Consider the following 21,859-nt stretch of genomic DNA (forward strand, 5'->3'; position numbering starts at 1 on the left):
CGAGGTGTTAACATAATATTATTTAATGCGGAATATTTGCTTTCCATGTTGTAACAAAACTTATAACAATGTGAGAATCCTGGTTGGCAAAACCTGTCTCCTTTGTTGGTTGTCAGTCATCTTACTAATATTTACATACATACTTGCCATTGTCATTTACAGCTCCGTGGATAAAATATATCCACATACATATCAGTATATTCCACCAGGTCTTCATTGTAGCCAGACTCGTCCAAGTATATGTCTTCCGGTATATCCTTCCTTTACAACGTGTGATGTCATAGGCTCAATTGCAGAATCCACTTCTTAAACCCAGAAGCAAACAGGATGTCGTCAGCAGCATACGTAAACCTCTTCTGCTTGTACTCTCACAAGTTTCGACAAAACAGCATGTGTGTCTGTTTGTAGACAGAATCGTAAAGCAAGATACCCTTGTATTACAGCGTGACCAGGATATGAAACGCTATTTTCATGTACCGCAGTTTAAGTCCTGGAACAATACTCCTTTACACAACTCCAACTTGCCAGCGAATGGGAGACGCTCTGAATAGAAAGGAATCCTGCGTAGCAACTACGTATATGCTCACCACTATGACTTGTGTTCACTCAAGTTTCAATACACAGCCATTGTGTCAACATAACCGATCTGTCTGACTTAGGTTACTAAACTTAAATACCGGTCTAACTTGTTTGATACACTAGCTTATGACTTTCCCCGGGACACGTGTATGCGAGGGGGAAGTAGTCTCAATAGTCAACAGGGCGTAATATATTCATGTGATAGTAATACACGCCAAAGCAGGAACATGATTTAATGAGAACAATCGCCAGATACAGTAGCTAAATCTCTACACATTAACCGTAAGCATGTTTTTTGCATTCGTCGATTTGGGATTCGACACGTAACAGTAGTTAATAGAATGATGTACTTGTCCCCGTTATATGCCGTCTTAATTACAACTAGTTTATCTGGTTAGATACGTTTTGAAATACGCTCGTTATAACACAAACGGTATCAAACGGGGACCCGTTTATCATTCAGAAAAAAACATAATTTAATTTGTCTAATTTAGATATTAAAAAATTTCGTATTGTGTTGGCAGAGTTTCGCTGTAGCGCACATTGTTTGTCTTATCAAAACTGGCGGGTATTCAAATATTCCCAGGGAACTGAGATTTTAGAAAGTATTTAATAGAAATTTGGTTGAAAATGTGTATCATTGTCGGTTGGTATGTGAATTTCAAGATACTCTTAGATACCTAAGAACAATGACATGTATATAAGCGCCACTATAACTAAGTTTAATATTTAATGGCTGCCAAACATATTTGTATTGTGAGCATTTATCCTCCATGGAATGGAACTGAGAGAAGCAGCCTTGAAATAACTAATTCAGTTGGTTTACAAGTGCTCAGGGATTACCTCCCTTTTAACTGTCAAGTGGTCTGACCGTACATGAATGTTTTGTTTGTTTCTTGTTTAACGCCACACTCCACAATATTCCAGCTATATGACGGCAGTCTGTAAATAATCGAGTCTCACCAGCATCGATTCATGCAATTGATATACGATGACATGCATCAACCAAGTCAACGAGCATGACCACCCAATCCCGTTAGTCGTGTCTCACGACAAGCATAGTCGCCTTTTACGGCAAGCATTGATTAATCAATACCTCGTCTTAAACGATTAAAAATGCGTATCATTGTCGGTTGGTATGTGAATTTCAAGATACTCTTAGATACCTAAGAACTATTACATGTATATAAGCGATACTGTAACTAAGTTTAATATTTAATGGCTTCAAAACTTATTTATTTTGTGAGAAGTTATCCTCCATGGAATGGAACTGAGAGAAGAAGCCTTCAAAGAACTAATTCATTTGGTTTACAAGTGCTCAGGGGTTACCTCCCTTTTAACTGTCAAGTGGTCTGACCGGGTGTACATGAATGTTCTTGTTTGTTGTTTAACGCCGCACTGAGCAATATTCCAGCTATATGACGGCGGTCGGTAAATAATCGCGTCTGACCAGCATCGATTCACGCAATTCGGATACGATGACATGCATCATCCTAGTAAACGAGCGTAGTCGCCTTTCTCTGCAAGCATGCGTTACTGAATATCTATTCTAACCCGGATCTTCAGGCTTTTTGTCAACTTTGTCGAATTGTATCAGCATATTGTGACAAAATAGAATCGCATTCAAATTCAGGTAATACACAGAACGATTTATGTTTAAGCTAATATAAAATTTAATGTCCTACATAACATTTCAATAATGTTTGTAATCATTTTACATGTTTAAGTGAACTTCTTCATAAATAATGTTCATTAGTAAAATGTGTAGACACATTGCAAACACATAAGACAATTTTATATAAAATTCCTATGATCTGCTATGGGCCCAATCCTCTGCTCAGTGGAAGTATTGCCCTTGTAGTGTTCCATACATTACAAAAGCCTGACATTATGTAGAGGGGAATGTCCGAGTAACTCTCCATTCTTTAAACATGATGGAGCCGAGGCCAATTGTTTTTTTAAAGGAATGGAGAGTTACGAGAATATTCCCCAAATTAAAACACATCTCTGCTTTTACACTTTGACGAAACATTCTAAAGAACCACAAACAAGGCAGTGCAAAGATCTACTCGCGACGGAGCACGTGCAACAGCGGCAGACAACACAATCAACTGTCCATTCTCTAAAAATATTGGAGTGCTCACACAACAGAATGACGTCACATATGTTGTTTTTTGTTTACAGTATTTCGTCATGATTGCAATGTGCATTTGTTTTCATTAAAACTGGGGTTCTCACACTTTTTAACAATGCATTTATGTGATGTAACTTATTAAAATAATGTTCTGGCTTATGTATGTTAAATGTTTGAATACCTTTTATCTGTAATTACCTTTAAGGAAACAACCACTTGGGCCTTTGTTGTATATAACACATATTCTTAAAGGGCCAACACGGCACCAATCCATGATAGTATTATCACACACTTAGAGCTATATGTATGCCTATATGTTTGATACGATAGCGTCAATGTATAGAAGTGGGTATTGTTTTACGCCGCAGTCTGAGAAACATCCGAATCTTGACAAGACGGACCAGTGGTCGATGTGATGAGCAGCATGGCGACCGAGTATATCTCGGGATATGACAGCATATGAATGTAACAGATACAAGCTGCACTCCATATAATATCCCAATAAAAACCGAAAATCTACCAACAGTTCATACTAAACCATAAAATCATATGGATCGTTCTCGTTTCACTGACTCAAATGGTCTGATATCAGAAGGAAAATAGTTAACACACACACAAACTTATCGCCCTGGTTTACCCACTGTATCACGCAAGCAAAACCCTGTTTTTAGGGCATAATCACTACGCCCGATGTCTTCCATTAAGTGTCCGACGAAGGAGACAGAGGGCTTCTGCAAATGATACTGCCCTGAAAAATAGCGTTAACGTTATTACAACTAAAATAGATAGAATTTGTTATCAAATACAAATATACAAAAAAATCGGTTTTGAAACATTCATTGCTCTCAACACACAACCAAATAAACATACAAATAAAGAAACGTCATAGAACACACCACATGACATCACTATTGCACTCCCTATGACGTCACCTACGGATAGTGGCCCGTCGTCAAGCAATATGAAGGCACTATCAAGTATACAGTGGCCCTATCATTTCTGATAACATGCGGGTGGTTTAATGATAATGGTATCCATTTATGGCTATACTAATCACTAACATCGGTTTAAAGTTTGCTAAAATAAACACAAAATAGCCTTGTCTGGCCGCTTGGGGTGAGACACCTGCCTTGCGGAGGTTTTCTACTCCGACGTCCGCGCCTTGTTGCATCTCACCTGTAAAAGGTTTGTTTATGTGACGTATACGTTGAGAAAAATCACGAATTAGATTCGTATAGCCGTGTCTGACACAAGATCAAGACCCTAACTCCCTTTCGAGACAGGGTCCAAGGTCGAATAATTAGGCTGACGTGGTGGCAATTTATCCCTTGTTAAGATTTCATACTGTAGATTACTGTCAGGTTTGTCATTTTATGACTGTTTGTCTGTTAGACGTATGTCACGCTGTGTGAGATCAACTTGTATATGTTTACGTAAAGCTTTAATGCTTTCACAGTGGTTTATCGCTCAGTGTTAATATATATAGGATATTTAATGTGTTTTCTCAAATACCACTTTTATCTCATCGAGTGAAGTGGGGAGAGTCTAATATATTCACGAGTGACGTGGGGAAAGTCTTATATTTTTGAAGAGTGACTGCGTCACTCGTGAAAATATTAGACTCTCCCCACTTCACGAGATGATATAAAAGTGGTATTTGAGAAAACACATTGAATTTTATATTTGTTATATACATGTTTTATTTTTATTACATGCAATTTATATATTTTTTCGAAAACAGTGTCTGATAAATTACTAAGTCGCCCCTTTACCACCGCCGAATAAAGGGGGTTTGCGAAAAGAATATTGTTCGTGAATAAAACTAGCCCTGTTAATAAATGTTATGTGAAATATATTATTTCCTATCGAGTATTAAGTTCCGTGGACATTTTTGTTTGTCATAATTAAACATTCCTGTTTAAAATGAAAACAGAAATCATTTTCAAACAGCGATTATTTTATTGGCGTAGGAATACATAAACAGTTAGTACTGTGACTATGTCGAAAGATCAGCTGAGCGCTTTCCAGGCTTACAAAATCCGCCAAATTTGATCAAATTTTCTCACAGATAAGTATGAAAGTTGACATACACACATTAATAGAACCACGAACATTTTAACTCAAACATTGTTGCTTGCTGTCATGAATTAAATCAGGAAAGTTCAATTCTGGGAAAATTCAAGCGGGCACCTCTCGCCTCGGCTGTACGTCTCGCTGTCGCCAGTTGTGCCTAATGTCTGGCGAAGCATGTCCGGCGCAAGAGTGATATTAACATTGCCATAGATGTTATTTCCAGACATCAGACTCCATGTCTGATATTTGAGAAAACACATTGAATTTTCTATTTATTATATACATGTTACATTATTTCTTGTTGCTTAGCAGAGGTAAACAAAGGGGGATAACTCTTTTAATGTTTTGATTCAGCAGAAAGTAGTTCCGGCACCTTGTTTATATCAGTCACTAGTGACTGATAACTTGATCTATCGTCACTGATAAAGTCCAGTATTCCATTCATATGTATATAATAAAACCTTAAACTTTACCAGTGTAATAACCGTATGTTCAGCACCGTGACAACGATTACAGATGCTGAATCCCTTTAGGGCTGGGACGAGTCCATATTTACTACCTGGGTACCCGGCACCCTATTATCCAACCCTACTCGGGTATGCACTGTTGGTCTCAGGAGATATCTCAAAACGTGCGATTCGAAACATTTTTAGCATAGCTCTGGCAGATACATGTGTTAAACAATCCGGGCCCACTTGCACAAAGCGATCTTAGCGCTAAGATGATCGTAACTCCCTTAACATAGGCTTACAATAGTCTTAGCGCTAAGATCGCTTTGTGCAAGTGGGCCCTGGTCATTCATACACTGAAGATGAATTAAGTTATATCTTCATTCAACCATATGAAAAACCAGGAGGAATGGGTCCATAGTCAGAAAGAAATGCGAATACATTAGTGATTTTAGTGTAACCATAGAGTTCCAGATAATTTTTGTCAATAAACAATATATCACGTGACTAACCACGGTTCCTGGTAGTCCTGTGGGTACCCGGGTCCTACTCAGTACCCACCCGACCCTGGTACCCGAGTACACAACTGAACTACGGGATCGATTTATCCTTTTGTGTTTTCAGGAAGAAGGAAGTGTACCCAGGTATTGTGCTTGCGTGATACAGTGGGTAAACCAGGGCGATAAGTGTGTGTGTGTGTGTTAATTAAGTGATTTTGATGTTAAATACTTTCCTTCTGATATCAGACCATTTGAATCAGTGACGCGAGAACGATCCATATGATTTTATAGTTTAGTATGAAATGTTGGTAGATTTTTGTTTTTTCACATCGACCACTGATCCGTCTTGTCCAGATTCGGATGTTTCTCTGACTGCGGCGTAAAACAATACCCACGTCTGCACATTGACGCTATCGTATCAAAAATATAGGCATAAATATAGATCTTATTTGAGCTCAGTGTCGCCATGACAAGAGCTGAATACAGCGTTAACTATTGCTGTTGTTGATCAGTTATTCTGACTAGGAAGTTCCATCTGGTAAACAGATTTGACGAATATATAGTGAACCGCAAAAGAAACGTCACCATGGATAGATATATGAGAAACCTTATTTGTCCAAACACTGTAAACATACTTTGATACATATTAAAAAGATGAAACTTGGCAAAACTGTTTATCAAGGTTGAAATTAAATTGTAAAATGTTCTTAACGTGAAACACAACACTAGTCTCTGAGAAAATGGCATCACAAGTCAGTATCTCGTGTGTGCGCCATCTGCATTGATGACTGTCGTGAAACGGCGATACAGGCAATGGATGAGGCGATTGATGAAGGCCAGGGGCACTTGAGCCTACACACTGAGGTACGCCTGACGCAGTTCAGCTGCAGTTGTCGACCTTGGTCGGACGTCATTCAGCCGTCTTTGAATCTCGTCCCACAGGTGCTCAATGAGATTTAAATTGGGACTGAGGGCGGGCCACTGCATGGTTTTGATGCTATTCTGCTGTAGGAAGTCTCTTGTTGCTCTTGCAGTGTGGACACGGGCGTTATCATGCTGAAACTCGTGGTTGCGGTGACGTGACAAATCAGGTATGGCTTGTGGTCTCAAGACTTGATCAATGTACCGAGTTGCTGCGACACCATTGCCTCTCCCTGGACCGATGTTCTGGAAGACCACACAGGCAACCCTCTGTGCAAGACCCAACACCAGGATGCTCGGACCACCCAACGCGTCTCTCTCTCAACAACACAAGCATCCGAATAACGTTCCTCACATCGTCGCTATACTCTCTCTCTCTCTCTCTGCCATCTGCTGTTGTGGTACAGTAACGGCTCTTGTCTGAGAAGAGGACTCTTCTCCACTGCTGGTGGCACCAATGTTGGTGCTGCGTTGCCCACTGAAGACGGTCCCGGCGATGACGTGGTGTCAGAATGGGTCCTCGGTGTGGCCTGTGACAGTGGAGGTGTCTGCTCCTCAATCGTCGACGCATGGTGTCCGCACTAATGTGTCGCTGGTGTGTCTCCATGGTCTGTCGAGCAGTTTCCGCAGCAGCAACAAAGCGATCTTCAAGATGCTGTTGCACAATCTGACGATCCTAACGTAAGGTTGTGACCATTGGTCTTCGGTTATCTGTAGTGTTGGTGGTCTGGTACCGTTGCTGGAGCCTGTATATAATCCTTACGTGGACTTGAAATGAATTGGCTACTTGCCGGGCTGTTTGTCCACCTTGCAATCGTCCAAGGGCTTGGTGTCGCTGATTTCTTGTCAATCTTGGGAAGTGGTAGCAATCGATAACGTATGGATATTATCCGATCTGATGGATTTTCATTGGGAAAGAAATCGGGGAACAGATCTGCATTTCATTTTTGCACGTTGCCGTGATGCATTTGGGCGATTGGTTTTATTGTCATCTGCTTTGTTTGTTCATTATCAAATTTCATTTTTCCGGACAAGGTAATGTTGAATTAAGAATCTTTGCCAAAAATTACCCAGATATTTAAATGACAACTTTTCATGCAATGTTACTTTGGGTGACGTTTCTTTTGCGGTTCAGTATAGATTCGGAAGTCTCACACCCACGAAACCCAACGAATATCGACGGTATTATATTCTTGTGAGCCTCCCTTGTATATACCCCCAAGCTCTGCATTAATTGTCCCACAGTCACTGTGCAGTGAATCATCACTTTTGTTCTACATAAAAATATACGGTTTGTCGTTGTTGTGGACTTATTAGAGCGTTGCGTGGTTGTCAATGACGTTGTGCCAAAAAGCTCAGGTTGACAGTGTGTGGTATGCTCCTTGACAACACGACAACGTGCCCTGTCAAGTTGAACGGGATTTACCGCATGGACGTACAGTTGTGTGTGACGTAAATGCGCAATTTGTCCAACAAGGAAATTGAATATTTCTAGAGAAACATCAAGTGACTCACTTTGTTGTTCTGTAGTCAATAGTGTGTGATAACTTTCATTGCCAGCCCACGCGAACCTGTCGTCAAACACCAACATGTTATGGATTTCTATCATGTTCGATGTAATCTACATTCTGTATTAATATTAATAGGGAATGAATTCATTACAATAATAAAGATTATTAACAGTGTTACATATTTGGCTTTCGTTATCCTCATACGCGTATATTGAACTTCAGCGCAACACAGTTGGCATGGGCTTATAGGCAGTTTTAGATATCACTTTGATACTAAATATAACTGAACCAAATGATCAATATAGAATTTCATAGAATTATAGATATGTTGACGAGCTTCACTTTAACACACTCTATGGCTCTTGAGAATCGACGAATGTAAAGAACATGCTAATGGTTAATGTGTAGAGATTTAACTACCGTATCTTGCGATTGTTCACAAAAGACAAGGGGGCACGGGTGGCCCTGTCGTCTAAGGTGCCGCGATTCGCTGTGCAGAGTTGCGTCCTTTCAACACGCTAGAAACCTATGACCAATTATGTTTCTAGGTTTGTCAGCACCATACCCGTGCTCGTTGGTTTCACCGAAGTGGTAACCGTCTGAGACCTACATCACTTCGGGCTTTCCTCCCACATTAAGCTCACACGTCGTGATATAACTGGAATACTGTTAAAGAGGCGTTAACCCAACTCACTCACTCACTAACAAACGACAAGGCATTTATGTAGTCGCGACCTTTCGGCTGATACCGTTTTCTACATGAAACCTTGTATAGCAGTTGCGATATTGCACGTTTTCCCTCATTTGATATATACAGATCCTTCTGCATGTACTTCACATAATTATTGTGACCTACGGTATTAAGAACAAAGACTTGTGTATGATTAATAGAAATTGGGTACACAATTTCGCATCATGTAACATAAACCAAAGGGTTGAGACTACCACCAGCATGTGTTTCATAGAGAGATAGTCACGTTAAATAGCGAAACTAGTAACTCCATTGATTCCTTTAATTCATGTCCATTTAAATTTAGTTCAGCCGAGGGACCAATTACGGTGCCGTGCTACCAATATAGGTCTTGACAAATTGTGTTATCGTTTGTAGTAAGAAACAAAATCATCTGTCGTTGTTGAAAAGTAGAGAAATACAACAATGGACATGCGTGTGATTGTAATCATTGCCAGTAGTCACAGTGAAACGTACACTTTTGGATAGCTCTGCTTGATCAGGTCAAATGCCATAGAGTACAAATGACAGCCATAATAATTGAATGAATTTCTTTATTTTCTTTAGTTCAATCCGAAAATCATACATTATTTACAATATTATTTTTTTTTATATTACTTGAGTATATACAATGAAAGCATGTGATACAGTGTTCGTGAATATCATTTTACAATGAACAATTTGTGAGCAGTAAGGTTTGTATGTGTCTAGTAGATATACGTAAAAAGTTTCGTTATATTCCATATAAAGTACATGTAGCAAAAAGACAGTATGATGTATTCCCAAGTATTATAATTCATTGCGTCATTTAAGTCATGAACATCTGCTCCGAGAAACAATGCAAGCATATCAACATCAAATTTATATTTAAAAAAATGTTCTATAAGACATAAACTATTTACAGTGCAACATAATGTGGCAATCATAGTCAAAGCAGTGTCGATTACAATGTTTGCTTTCTTTTGACACGTTTGCTCTTGATCCGATTCTAAGGTGTCTTAAATGTGGATAGAGATGTACTATGTTATGATGAACATGCATTTAGAAGCGTGTTTGACACGTGAGAGATCTGGTCCCTCTTCGGGTATGGACTGGGAACGCCAAATCTGAATTTCAGATAGTCCCGGGAGTACAGAACTCGAGAGATTCTGCTGTTGGTGCCAAAAGTGTCAAATCGATGGATTACGCGTGAATGCGGTGAACCGTGAATGCATACGTTTTATGATATAAACGAGGCATACCGAAAAACATAGTAGACAAATAGTAGAAATACACTTTATGATATCAACGAGTTATTGAGAGTTATTGACTGTGTGTACAGTTGCAGCTAGTGAGTCTACTCACGATTCAGATGTGTTTCAGATAAAGCCCTTATTTTAGATCAAACATACCAAAAAGCTTTCAAAAGCCGAATTGAAATAACATCTATATCCACTGAGTGAAAATTCATGCTATGTAAGTCTTAGCTTCGACAGTAATATAGCTCAACTACAATTAGATCCGCTATCTGTCATAGATCTCCTGAAGCCAAGAGATGCCATAGCAAAGGCCAAACTAACTATTTCTGAGAGATGCACAGATACTCGGACGTTTATAAACGGAGTAGCCAATGATAAAAATGAAATTATATCAATATACGAAAATAGAAATCATATCAATACAAAAACAGATATTCTGTGAATACCAAACTGACTGACACACCCGAGTCCCAAATAGGGACAGGTCAGCCAAATTTGCTAAGGCAGAAGGCGATCTCTTAAACACTTAAAGCAACAACGACAATAGTATCACCAAAATGGCAAATGTGCAAGTGAGACTGACTTTGATAGAGAGTGTGAGAGGTGGGCAGCAACAGTACTGTGACGGGTGTAGATTTCGTCGCAGGAGCGTACACAATGAAACATAGTATTGGAGTAGTGCTGTCGTCGGGTGTACTGCACGCCTTTCAAAGCCTTTGAAGACAGACAAAACAAGGTTGAAGAACTGGCCCGCTGGAGACAATTGCCGACAGCCATGCAGGACCTAAGATCACCGCCTTCATGGACATCTTGAATTGAAGGGAGGCAGTTCAGTCCTTTTGGTACTTGTTCTTGGGTTTCTGTACTACAGCGTATATGTCTGAAACTGACGTTCACACATTGGGTATATAACGTGCATCATACATTTTTGTTTATTCTTAAACGCCGCATTCAACACTATTCCAGCTATATGACGGCAGCCTGCAAATAGCCGAGTCTGGAGCAGTCAATCCAGTGCTTGACCTCATGAGCATCGACCTACGCAAGTGGGATACGATGATATGGATCAACCAAGTCAACGAATCTGATCACCCGAAAACCTTACGCCTCTTACGACAAGCATAGGGTGTTGAAGATCAAATTTAAGCAGGATCTTGCTACATGTACCTTCATATATGACTATATCATATTTAAGGATAGAGAAAAATGAGTAAAATAGATAAATAACAGATTCGGATCTAGACTTTGTCATTAAATACATCAGATGAACTACAAGAGCATGCATTACGGATGTGCCTCACCATGTTGAACCTCTGCATGTTTGCATCTGGTGACACAGTATGATATTTAAATGAATACTGCAAATATCATTAGCCAAAAAACCATATCCATTTATGTACGTGTAATTATCTGGTTCTTGTAACGTTTAGAGATAAATGCTAACATGCAGTTACCTGACAACATTAAGTCATCCTCCTGATTCTCAGCTGCGTTCATTGGTTGGACATCGCATTACCCTTCATACAAGTCATTTCCCACTGAAACATACACAATGAGAGAACACGGAAATACGGCACGTAAATAGGATGTGACAAGGGTAACTGTCAGCTACAGTACAGCTGCAGTATACGTCCAAAATCAGTTTTAATTCTAATACCGTGTTTTTCGAAACAATTGATCAATTGAAAAGCATACCCGTGATGTTGCCTGTCGTGTTTTGATAAACTGGTGAGCTGGAAGGAGAACAGCAATAATTCATACGGAAGACCAAAGACTGAAATATTTTTCAACAAAAGTCAAAAAGTACAAATTTGGATTGTGTGTATGCGCTTGCATAAGAATGTGTGTCTTTGTCTTGCGTGCGTGTGTTTGCGTGAGTGTGTGTGTGTATGCAAATATGTTTTTGTGCGTTCTGTCTGGAATAACAATTACACTTACAGGTTCTCTAAGTTGACGTCACCAGATGGAACCTCCTCCCGTGGTGTGCACGTTTTCGTCACTGGCATGTCCACACTCGCGTATCCATCTGGCAATACAGTATGATGTTTAAATAAATACTGCAAATATCATTAGCCAAGAAAACATATCCATTTATGAAAGTATAATGATTAAGCACATATACAGCAGAGCGATCATTGTAGACTGATTTCAGATCACACTATCTTCTGATTCTTGTAACATTTAGAGATACATGCTAACATGCAGTTACCTGACAACATTAAGTCATCCTCCTGATTCTCAGCTGCGTTCATTGGTTGGACATCGCCTGACCCTTCATACAAGTCATCTTCCACTGAAACATACACAATGAGAGAACACGGAAATACGGCACGTAAATAGGATGTGACAAGGGTAACTGTCACTCAGGTTGATTTGCGAGATGTCATGGAACCGTTCTACCCCTCAGTATGTACCAGCTGTTTAATAAGCATCGAGGATTGCGTGTGTGGCACAAGTGCGTCAATAGCCAACGAACCATGGGTTAGAATAAGGGCCTGTTAAACAGTTACAACATACAGTACAGCTACAGTATGCTTTTAAAATCAGTTATTATTCTAATACCGTGTTATTCGAATTATGATCAATTGAAAAGCATACCTGTGTTGTTGCTTGTCGTGTTTTGATAAACTGGTGAGCTGGAACGAGAAGAGCAATAACTTATATGGAAGACCTAAGACTGAAATAATTTTCAACAAACGTCAAAAAGTACAAATTTGGATTGTGTGTATGCGCTTGCATAAGAATGTGTGTCTTTGTCTTGCGTGCGTGTGTTTGCGTGAGTGTGTGTGTGTGTGCAAATATGTTTTTGTGCGTTCTGTCTGGAATAACAATTACACTTACAGGTTCTCTAAGTTGACGTCACCAGATGGAACCTCCTCCCGTGGTGTGCACGTTTTCGTCACTGGCATGTCCACACTCGCGTATCCATCTGGCAATACAGTATGATGTTTAAATAAATACTGCAAATATCATTAGCCAAGAAAACATATCCATTTATGAAAGTATAATGATTAAGCACATATACAGCAGAGCGATCATTGTAGACTGATTTCAGATCACACTATCTTCTGATTCTTGTAACATTTAGAGATACATGCTAACATGCAGTTACCTGACAACATTAAGTCATCCTCCTGATTCTCAGCTGCGTTCATTGGTTGGACATCGCCTGACCCTTCATACAAGTCATCTTCCACTGAAACATACACAATGAGAGAACACGGAAATACGGCACGTAAATAGGATGTGACAAGGGTAACTGTCACTAAGGTTGATTTGCGAGATGTCATGGAACCGTTCTACCCCTCAGTATGTACCAGCTGTTTAATAAGCATCGAGGATTGCGTGTGTGGCACAAGTGCGTCAATAGCCAACGAACCATGGGTTAGAATAAGGGCCTGTTAAACAGTTACAACATACAGTACAGCTACAGTATGCTTTTAAAATCAGTTATTATTCTAATACCGTGTTATTCGAATTATGATCAATTGAAAAGCATACCTGTGTTGTTGCCTGTCGTGTTTTGATAAACTGGTGAGCTGGAACGAGAAGAGCAATAACTTATATGGAAGACCTAAGACTGAAATAATTTTCAACAAACGTCAAAAAGTACAAATTTGGTTTGTGTGTGCGTGCTTCCATGAGAATGTGTGTGTTTGTTTTTCGTGCGTGTGTTTGCGTGAGTGTGTGTGTGTGTGTGTGTGTGTGTGTGTGGGGGGGGGGGGGGGGGGGGGGTGCGTGGGGGGGATGCGTTTGTGCGTTTGTGCGTGCGTTTGTGCGTGCGTGCATGTGTGCGTGCGTGCGTGCGTGCGTGCTTACACTTACGCTTTATTATTTCTTTCTTCTTTCATATCATTTTGTTGATCTGGAAGAAGAGGTTTTCATCATTTTGGAAGTCTCAATATCCTCTGCCGCTATCAAACAATTCACACTAACCAGAATCAACTCTGACAATCATTGGATACATATTAATGTGGAAGTTGATGGTTATTGCAACTGTCGAACTGCATTTTAAAACTTGTTTAATTTATTGTACATAATTCAAGTCGAAGTTTCATTTAGAATTATCTTAAATCGCAACAATAATACATACGGGCAGCTTTTCTTCTCCGACTGATACACACGACGCCCGCGACAACGATGGTAAGCAGAACAGCTCCACCTACTGCCCCAACCACGATGTAGATATGTTCATCTGTAAATGCTGAAACATAATATCATGGTTTATCCAGGATATATAGAGAACAGCTTGTCAAGGGTGAGAGGTTATATTATGTGTGCGATGTGTGGAGAAGTGAGAGACAGTTAACTAAAAGACTCACTGAAAAATAGTATCACTGCTAATTAGTCCCGGATATATACAGAACGGTTTGTCAAGTTGGGGCATTACATGTGTGCAATGTATGGAGAAGTGAGAGAATGTGTTGGTTATAAGGCATTATGGGGTAAGTCTAAGGTAGTAGACGTTTCGATGAAATCCACGTGTACGCGTACGGTATTAATGAGGGTACGAATCTTGGGTTCAAGTCCTTATACAATCTAGGATCACAGACACAGCTATGACACGCAATCCTGCACAGCGAACGTTCGGGCCTTATCAAATAAATCGGGTGAATTAAGAATCTCGTTTGCTGGACGTTGCAATGATACACACTGGTTTTACCCTTTGGGGATAGATCCCCAGCAAATTTAAACTATAATGGTCGTAAGATGCGACCACGTGGATCGGCTGTGCAAGATCGGCGACTTGCATAGATCGTTGCTCAGTGAATCGTTTAGTGGATTGTCTGGTCCAGGCGTTTCACAACAAACACTGATTTGTTGAATGACTTCTTAGAACAAACATATAACATGGTAACATTCAGATAAACAAGTCTTGTTATTGTCTGACCCTTGCATGTGTTTTCCAATGCGTGTGATAAACAGTTGACAGCAAATATTACACTACTTACTGCATGAATAAATGAACAAATATGCGTCATGACTATTCAGAGTATTTTATGTGTTATAATACATTTAATGTATATTATTACAATCTAACTTTACAATTTAAAAACAGAACGATGAAAGAAGGAAGCATTCTATTAACTACCACGCCAATTACACTCACCCTCTTTGCGCACATTGTTGCATAAACGTGTAAATATATGTATTTAAGTTGTTTGAATATTTTTTCTACAAATATATGAAACGTCTATCTATAAACTAATATAATTTCCATATGTCAGTGTACTTTTATGCAAACAGTATTTCGCCCAAATATGACAGGCAGCGACATTTGAATGATGACCTTATACAGTAGCATGACGTCACAAAACGAGGTTAGAATGCAGATTTCATTATTCAGAGGAGCTGCCCCCATTTACGCGACTTGTCGTAATTCACGTTTTGTTTCACATATAAACCTAATCTTTGCCGCTTTGACTCTTCGTCTAACATTTGCATCTGTATCGCATAGTTTGGCGATATATTGACTTAACAAAATCCCTATTCAAAACAGTTTAATTTGCGCAGACACCGTTAAAGCAAACTGCATGGATTCCCAATTGGAAACAGCGTACATCTGTAATAACATGATCGGTAGACAAGCTATGCACCTACATGCTAGATTATGAATAGACACGGTGTGACAATGCCCCGGCAGGTGATGCCTATAAAATTATTTTTATAGATCACAAATTTCAAATGCCACTGGAACGACAGTGTTGTGTTTTCTAAGTTTCTGATACTGATCGTTTATTATCGTATATAACATATACTATTTGGTGCATATTCGTGGTGAGTATAAGAATGTTTAATCATTCATTAAATCCGGCTCTCCATGTAAACTGTTGATGTTACCTTGTACATATTCTTTTTTTTGTCAAAGTATCTCCTACGTAGGACTTACTATGTCTTACGTCATACTTTGTATGGCCTAGATTCACTATCTCCTATGTACGACTTAGTATATCCTACGTAGGACTTTGTATACCCTACATAGGACTTACTATCTCCTACGTAGGACTTACTATCTCTTACGTCGGACTTTGTATGGCCTAGAATCACTATCTCCTATGTACGACTTAGTATCTTCTACGCAGGTCTTAGTATCTCTCACGTTGGACTTACTATCTCCTATGTAGGACTTAGTATATCCTAGTATGGACTAGAAAAACTACATAGGAGATAGGGAGTCCTACGTTGGAGATAGTAAGTCCTATGTGGGAGATACTTAGTCCTATATTGACTTAACAACATCCCTATAAACAACAGTACAAGTTGTGCAGACACCCTTCAAGCACACTGCAAGCATTCCCAATAGGAAACAGTATACATCTTTAATAATATGGTCGATAGACACACTATGCACCAACATGATACATTATGAACAGCCACGATGTGACAATGTTCCTGCCGGTTATGCCTATAAAATGATCACATATTTCTGAAGGCAATTACATATGCATTAATTGTTTTTCTAATACTGATCATATATTATCGTATATATCGAATAATATTTGGTGTGTTTGGTAATGTTTAATCATTCATTATATCAGGCTCCCCATTTTAACTGTTGATGTTACGTTGTACATATTCTCAGTACGATATGGATATTTAAAGGAGAACTACCATTCTTTGTAGTCGATTTCAGCGGATCCGATGCAGTCTCCATATGTTGGGTTGTTGCTGATAATGACTGTGTTGACATGACATGACTTGAAGTATTGGCATGTTTTTCTGTACCTGTAGGACAAGAGCTTATCTCTATGTATATCGTTTGACTGGAAAACATATCATTCATTTCAGTACCCCACAAAATTATATGTATTGCCTTGCATAAATAGTGATGCCGTAATAGACAAACGTTCCAAATGAATAAAGTATATTCAGACAACGATTTTTAATGTTAATCCTGATGCAAAATGTTGTTTAGTTTTCATTGTCATTTCTTACGGGTCTTATCAAATCGTTTCCTTTTTTATACAATTTATGGTCATTGATGATTACACTTGTGACAATTTACTATAATGCTAAAGATGTATTGTACAACGCAGTGATTACGTCATACCCACCTATTGTATAATTGTTGCTTCTCGGGTGGATAACGTTGTCGGAAACCTGTTTCCCGCACTGCCACGCTGCTCCTTGGTCTGTGGTGGAGTGAAATCTAAACGTCATACTATGGGCCGTGGTACTGCAACTCACATTGATACGGTTGATGATGTCATGACCATAGGCGAGTTTGTGCTTAATACAATTAGGGGTCTTTTGAGTAACGACCTTAGCTTTGTTGTTCTGCAGCCACCCAATGTTTTTTGTAGATTCATCACGGATGCTACAGATCAAGGTTAAGAGTTCTCCATCTGTTGCTGTTAATGGTGAGCTCGTCAGTACAAATGTACCTGCGGAAACAAAATAATCCACATAAAAGTTTTATATACAAGTTATCCAAAAGCTGTTATGGCTGTCACATACCATTTGTCACGTTCGATTCTCCTCGTGGTTGTCACTAGTGTAGCTTTGGCCCAACTTTTTCACTCGTCCATGATTCTACATGAGCCAATGTCATTACTGGCTAGGATTATAACGAACTAATCACACTTAATGTTATCATTTATTTCATTAATACCCTCAATATTTTGTCTAATATGGTTGTAATCTCACTGATGCGACGTTAACACATATATTATTATCATACTCGTCCAAATTTAACAAAGGAAATCTCATTCAGGTATACATGACTTAAAAACATTTGGTATAGATGTGGCAGGCTCAACTATGTACATACGTTTAATTAAGATTTATTAGTAAGTAGTAAGGTTATATGGCCTTGTTAACATTTTAACTGATTAGTTTATTACGATATTTACATGATAAGAAGATATTATTAGTTATAATATGAGTTATGTTTTATACTTTAGTATTTTATACCTTAAACATTCATTCTATAGATCTGTAACATTAAGTAAGCTTACTCTCAGTCTAAATTCCACTAATTGCCACACTGCATGCTTTGACTTACAGCACTCTTTGCCCCAGCGCGCCCTGGCCCAGTCTATTCTCTTGTTGATAGGCCAAGCTGGCCTTAGCTACAACAATGTTTGTTGTTGAATTTTAGAAAATCAGTTGCTATTTGTCACCTCAAGGAGAGACTCTGCGAGATTTATTGCCACTTTCATTTCTATGTGAGGATTTGGATTTGTGAAGGGATTTATTCATATTTAAGATTAGTTTATTAATTATTTTATGATGTTGTATATATGGATGTTTTCTAATTATTGCGATTAGAAATAATATATATTGTAGAATGCATTTTTAAATTGATTTATTAGAAACATAATGCATCTTGTATATATTTATAGTGCTTGATGAACTTACAGTTCAATGAGTAATTATTATCTGTATAAAACAGTATTAAACACAAAACCTAAATAAATATACATATAAACTAAGTAATATAAACCCCTCTGGACAGTAATGGAAAGTAAATGTATGTCTGTATGCTTGATTTATGTTGGTAAGTGCAAGTGTATGAGTGTTGTATGTCTGAAATGAGTGGCTGTTGTACTATATATTTTTATACACTATTTTACCATAGGATATCACTTGTATATAGTATTCTGCATTTGTATTTCTTTATTATGCAGCTTTCTCAGTGGCAACGTTCACCGTACAATCATTGTCACGGTATTACCAGTTCAGGTATCACCTATCTGGTATGTAATGTTCGTTATCACACTATATCATATTAACATATTTTGTATCTGTGTATTGATGTATTGTACGGATACGTCTGATGTATTGTGTAATTAAAGTAAATGCTATTCATTAAATGGATGTGGTGTCTATATTTTAGAAATTTAAAGAGTAACTACATGTATAACGGATTGTATATATTTATTTCTATATTATATTTGCTTATTTGCTTAGGTACATTCGCACCTATAATAAAATAAACGTCATCAGCCTCACCCCCCACAGCTGTTTGTGATTTATTTGGCCAGTAGATCGCCTACTCCACTATCGGCCAACACAATCACGGTTACATAGATAAAATATAATGCATAAGTTCACATTTATAATGCGATTTTATTTTAAATTGTGTGAGTGGTGGGTCCTTCCGGTAGAGCATGACATGCTTACCCTTTTTCGTGAACATTTGGTGTCATAACTGATTTTCAGAGATCCATTCATGTAATTGTCACAACAGTTTGCCTCATTACGCCTAATGCAAAGAAAAACACCTTGCAATAATGTAACTTTTGTGCAAGCATTTTTTTCAATAGTCTGAAGCATATTTGTATTTGAAAATGTATTTTGGATAACTATTTATATGGTCTGTCCCTTATTTGTTTTTCATCACAACAACAGCAGCATGCAAGTTGGACAACTATGAACAATTTTTACCATTTTTGAAAGGATATGGTAATTTTGTTAGGGAATGGATGTATTGGGAAAATATATTACTTGTTAAATATGGGATTATTACAAACTAACGGGACACGTTCGAATATCTAAAAATATTAACTGTCAAATTGACAACGCGATTCGTATATTACAGTTTATCTATCAGGCCTTGTGTTATTGTGTGAGCTGGTCGTGTACAGTGGCAAGTGACCTTGTGTACAACGCAGAGGACACATATCACATGGAATAATGCAACGTTAGTTATGAAGAATTCTTCAATAGCCGACCGTGTTCGGCAGCGTGAGAGTTTCTAGGGATTTGGTCCTACCCGACACTGAAGCACATGCACATGTAGCACTTGCATCTGCGTTGCCAATTGACTTCGCAATATGCCTATAAAGAATTATATAGCAATGTGACTGTTACCTTCTAGCCCCTCACAGGCAGTTGATGTTGTCAACTTGCCTTCTTAATATTTACTTCGACAGTAAATTCACAATTAACAACCTTAAAAAACTAGATAATCAGAAATGTTTTTATACACAACCTGCAGATGTTTTGACATATGTTGTTATGAAAAGTTAATTCCAGTCGAAACTGTTGTCAGTATATGTTTAGTATTTGTCAGCAACATTGTTACACTGGTAAAACTGTCAAGTGTTACTACTCACATAGCCTCCTACATTGTTCGTTTTCATCATAAACCTAAAACTGTATGTTTCAATATAATTGATTGATCATTTCTAGATATGTTTGGTTATTCACTTATTTAACAGTTTAATTCTTTGTGAACCGATTTCTAGGTTCACCTCTGTTTTTAAATATGAAAATCACATTGTAACAATATAAACACACTTCATTACTACAAATAACAGTGGGTCATAATTAACATGAAGACAACGTTAACGTTTCAAAGTTTAGAAAACGACACCTCAACCAATGCCCCACGTCATACATGTACATCTAAGGATATCACTTCAAAGAGTATGACTTACTTTATTCTGGTACCGTCGTTGATAAAATATAGCACGTTACCGATCTCCATGTTGTAAAGTAGATACATACTCTCATAGCATATCAGATCACATTCCATCTTTAGTATTTATCCATTTTGGAGCCTTTGGTCAAACTGATTTTGAATAAATCAGATCAAGCTGATTCGGGGAGTTAAGGGCCAATATCTCTGGTCAGATAGGGTTATGCAAAGATATCTGAGATCTATTTAACATCTTTACCTGTATTTACGGCTATGTCTATCATCACAATCGTGTGAATATAATACACATCTTTATCATGTTCACAACTGTGGTCTATATTGTCGGCCTGAACCTGTTAAAATATGCAGCGACCATGTAAGTAAAAGCATTATGCTTGCAAGTTCTAACTGTATTCCCAAATGCCAATATAAACCCTATCTTAAACCATTTTGGAAACCCGATTTACTGGAACAAACACAATATGAAATTCATATGACGCATAGGGTGTTGCACTAATATTATTGTATACGGAATATTTGCTTTGTAGGTTGTAACAAAACTTATAACAATATGTGATTCCTGGTTGGTAAAACCTGTCAACTACGTTGGTAGTCAGTCATCTTACTAATAGTTACATTCATACTTGCCATTGGCATGCACAGCTCCGTGAATAACGCCTATCCACATACATATCAGTATATTCCAGCAGACCTTCATTGTAGCATATCACGTCCCAGAGTATGTTTTCTGTATATCCCTCCTACACAACCTGTGATGTCATAGGCTCAATTGCAGAATCCACTTCTTAAACCCAGAAACAAACAGAATGTCTTCAGCAGCATACGTAATCCTCTTCTGCTTGTATTCTCACAAGTTTCAACAAACATAGCATCGAACAGAAAAATTCCCTTGTATTACAGCGTGACCAGGATATCATACATTTTCATTCACCCCAGCGATTTGGAGAAGCTCTGTATAGAAAGGAATCCTGCGTCGAAACTCAGTATATGCTCTCCGCTATAACTCGTGTTCTCTCAAGTTTCAACACATCGCCATTTTGTCAACATAACCGATGTGTCTGACTTCGGTTACTAAAACTTAAATACTGGTCAAACTTGTTTAATACACTAGTTTATCTCTTTCTCCGGGACACGTGTATGCAAGAGGGAAGTAGTCTCGACAGTCAACAAGGCGTGATATATTCATGTGATAGTAATACACACCGAAGCAGGAACATAATTTAATGAGAATAATCGCCAGATACAGTAGCTAAATCTCTACACATTAACCATGAGCATGTTCTTTGTATTCGTTGATTTGGGAACCGACACGTAACAGAAATTAATAGAATGATGCA

The 21,859-nt window shown here is 38.3% G+C and overlaps 1 protein-coding gene and 1 long non-coding RNA gene across 2 annotated transcripts in view; both read right to left on the minus strand.

Annotated features, from left to right (window-relative positions):
- The window catches only part of LOC139457044 (uncharacterized), a 30,432-nt gene extending 9,121 nt beyond the window's left edge, over nt 1-21,311 (minus strand). The window contains exons 1-2 of the mRNA XM_071238487.1: nt 21,150-21,311; nt 17,191-17,520 (exon numbers count right to left, since the gene is read on the minus strand). Coding sequence (XP_071094588.1) covers nt 17,191-17,520; nt 21,150-21,219 — 400 coding nt within the window. The 5' untranslated portion in view covers nt 21,220-21,311. The remainder of the gene's footprint in view (nt 1-17,190; nt 17,521-21,149) is intronic.
- On the minus strand, nt 11,833-12,402 carry LOC139457564 (uncharacterized). Its single transcript, XR_011652602.1, has 3 exons — nt 12,345-12,402; nt 12,074-12,161; nt 11,833-11,868 (listed from the first exon to the last, which is right to left on the minus strand). It is a non-coding gene; the product is annotated as an uncharacterized lncRNA (long non-coding RNA).
- Nucleotides 21,312-21,859: the final 548 nt, after the last annotated feature.

Source organism: Haliotis cracherodii, unplaced genomic scaffold, assembly GCF_022045235.1.
Source record: "Haliotis cracherodii isolate W230 unplaced genomic scaffold, xgHalCrac1.p SCAF_12, whole genome shotgun sequence".
Lineage (NCBI taxonomy): Eukaryota > Metazoa > Mollusca > Gastropoda > Lepetellida > Haliotidae > Haliotis > Haliotis cracherodii.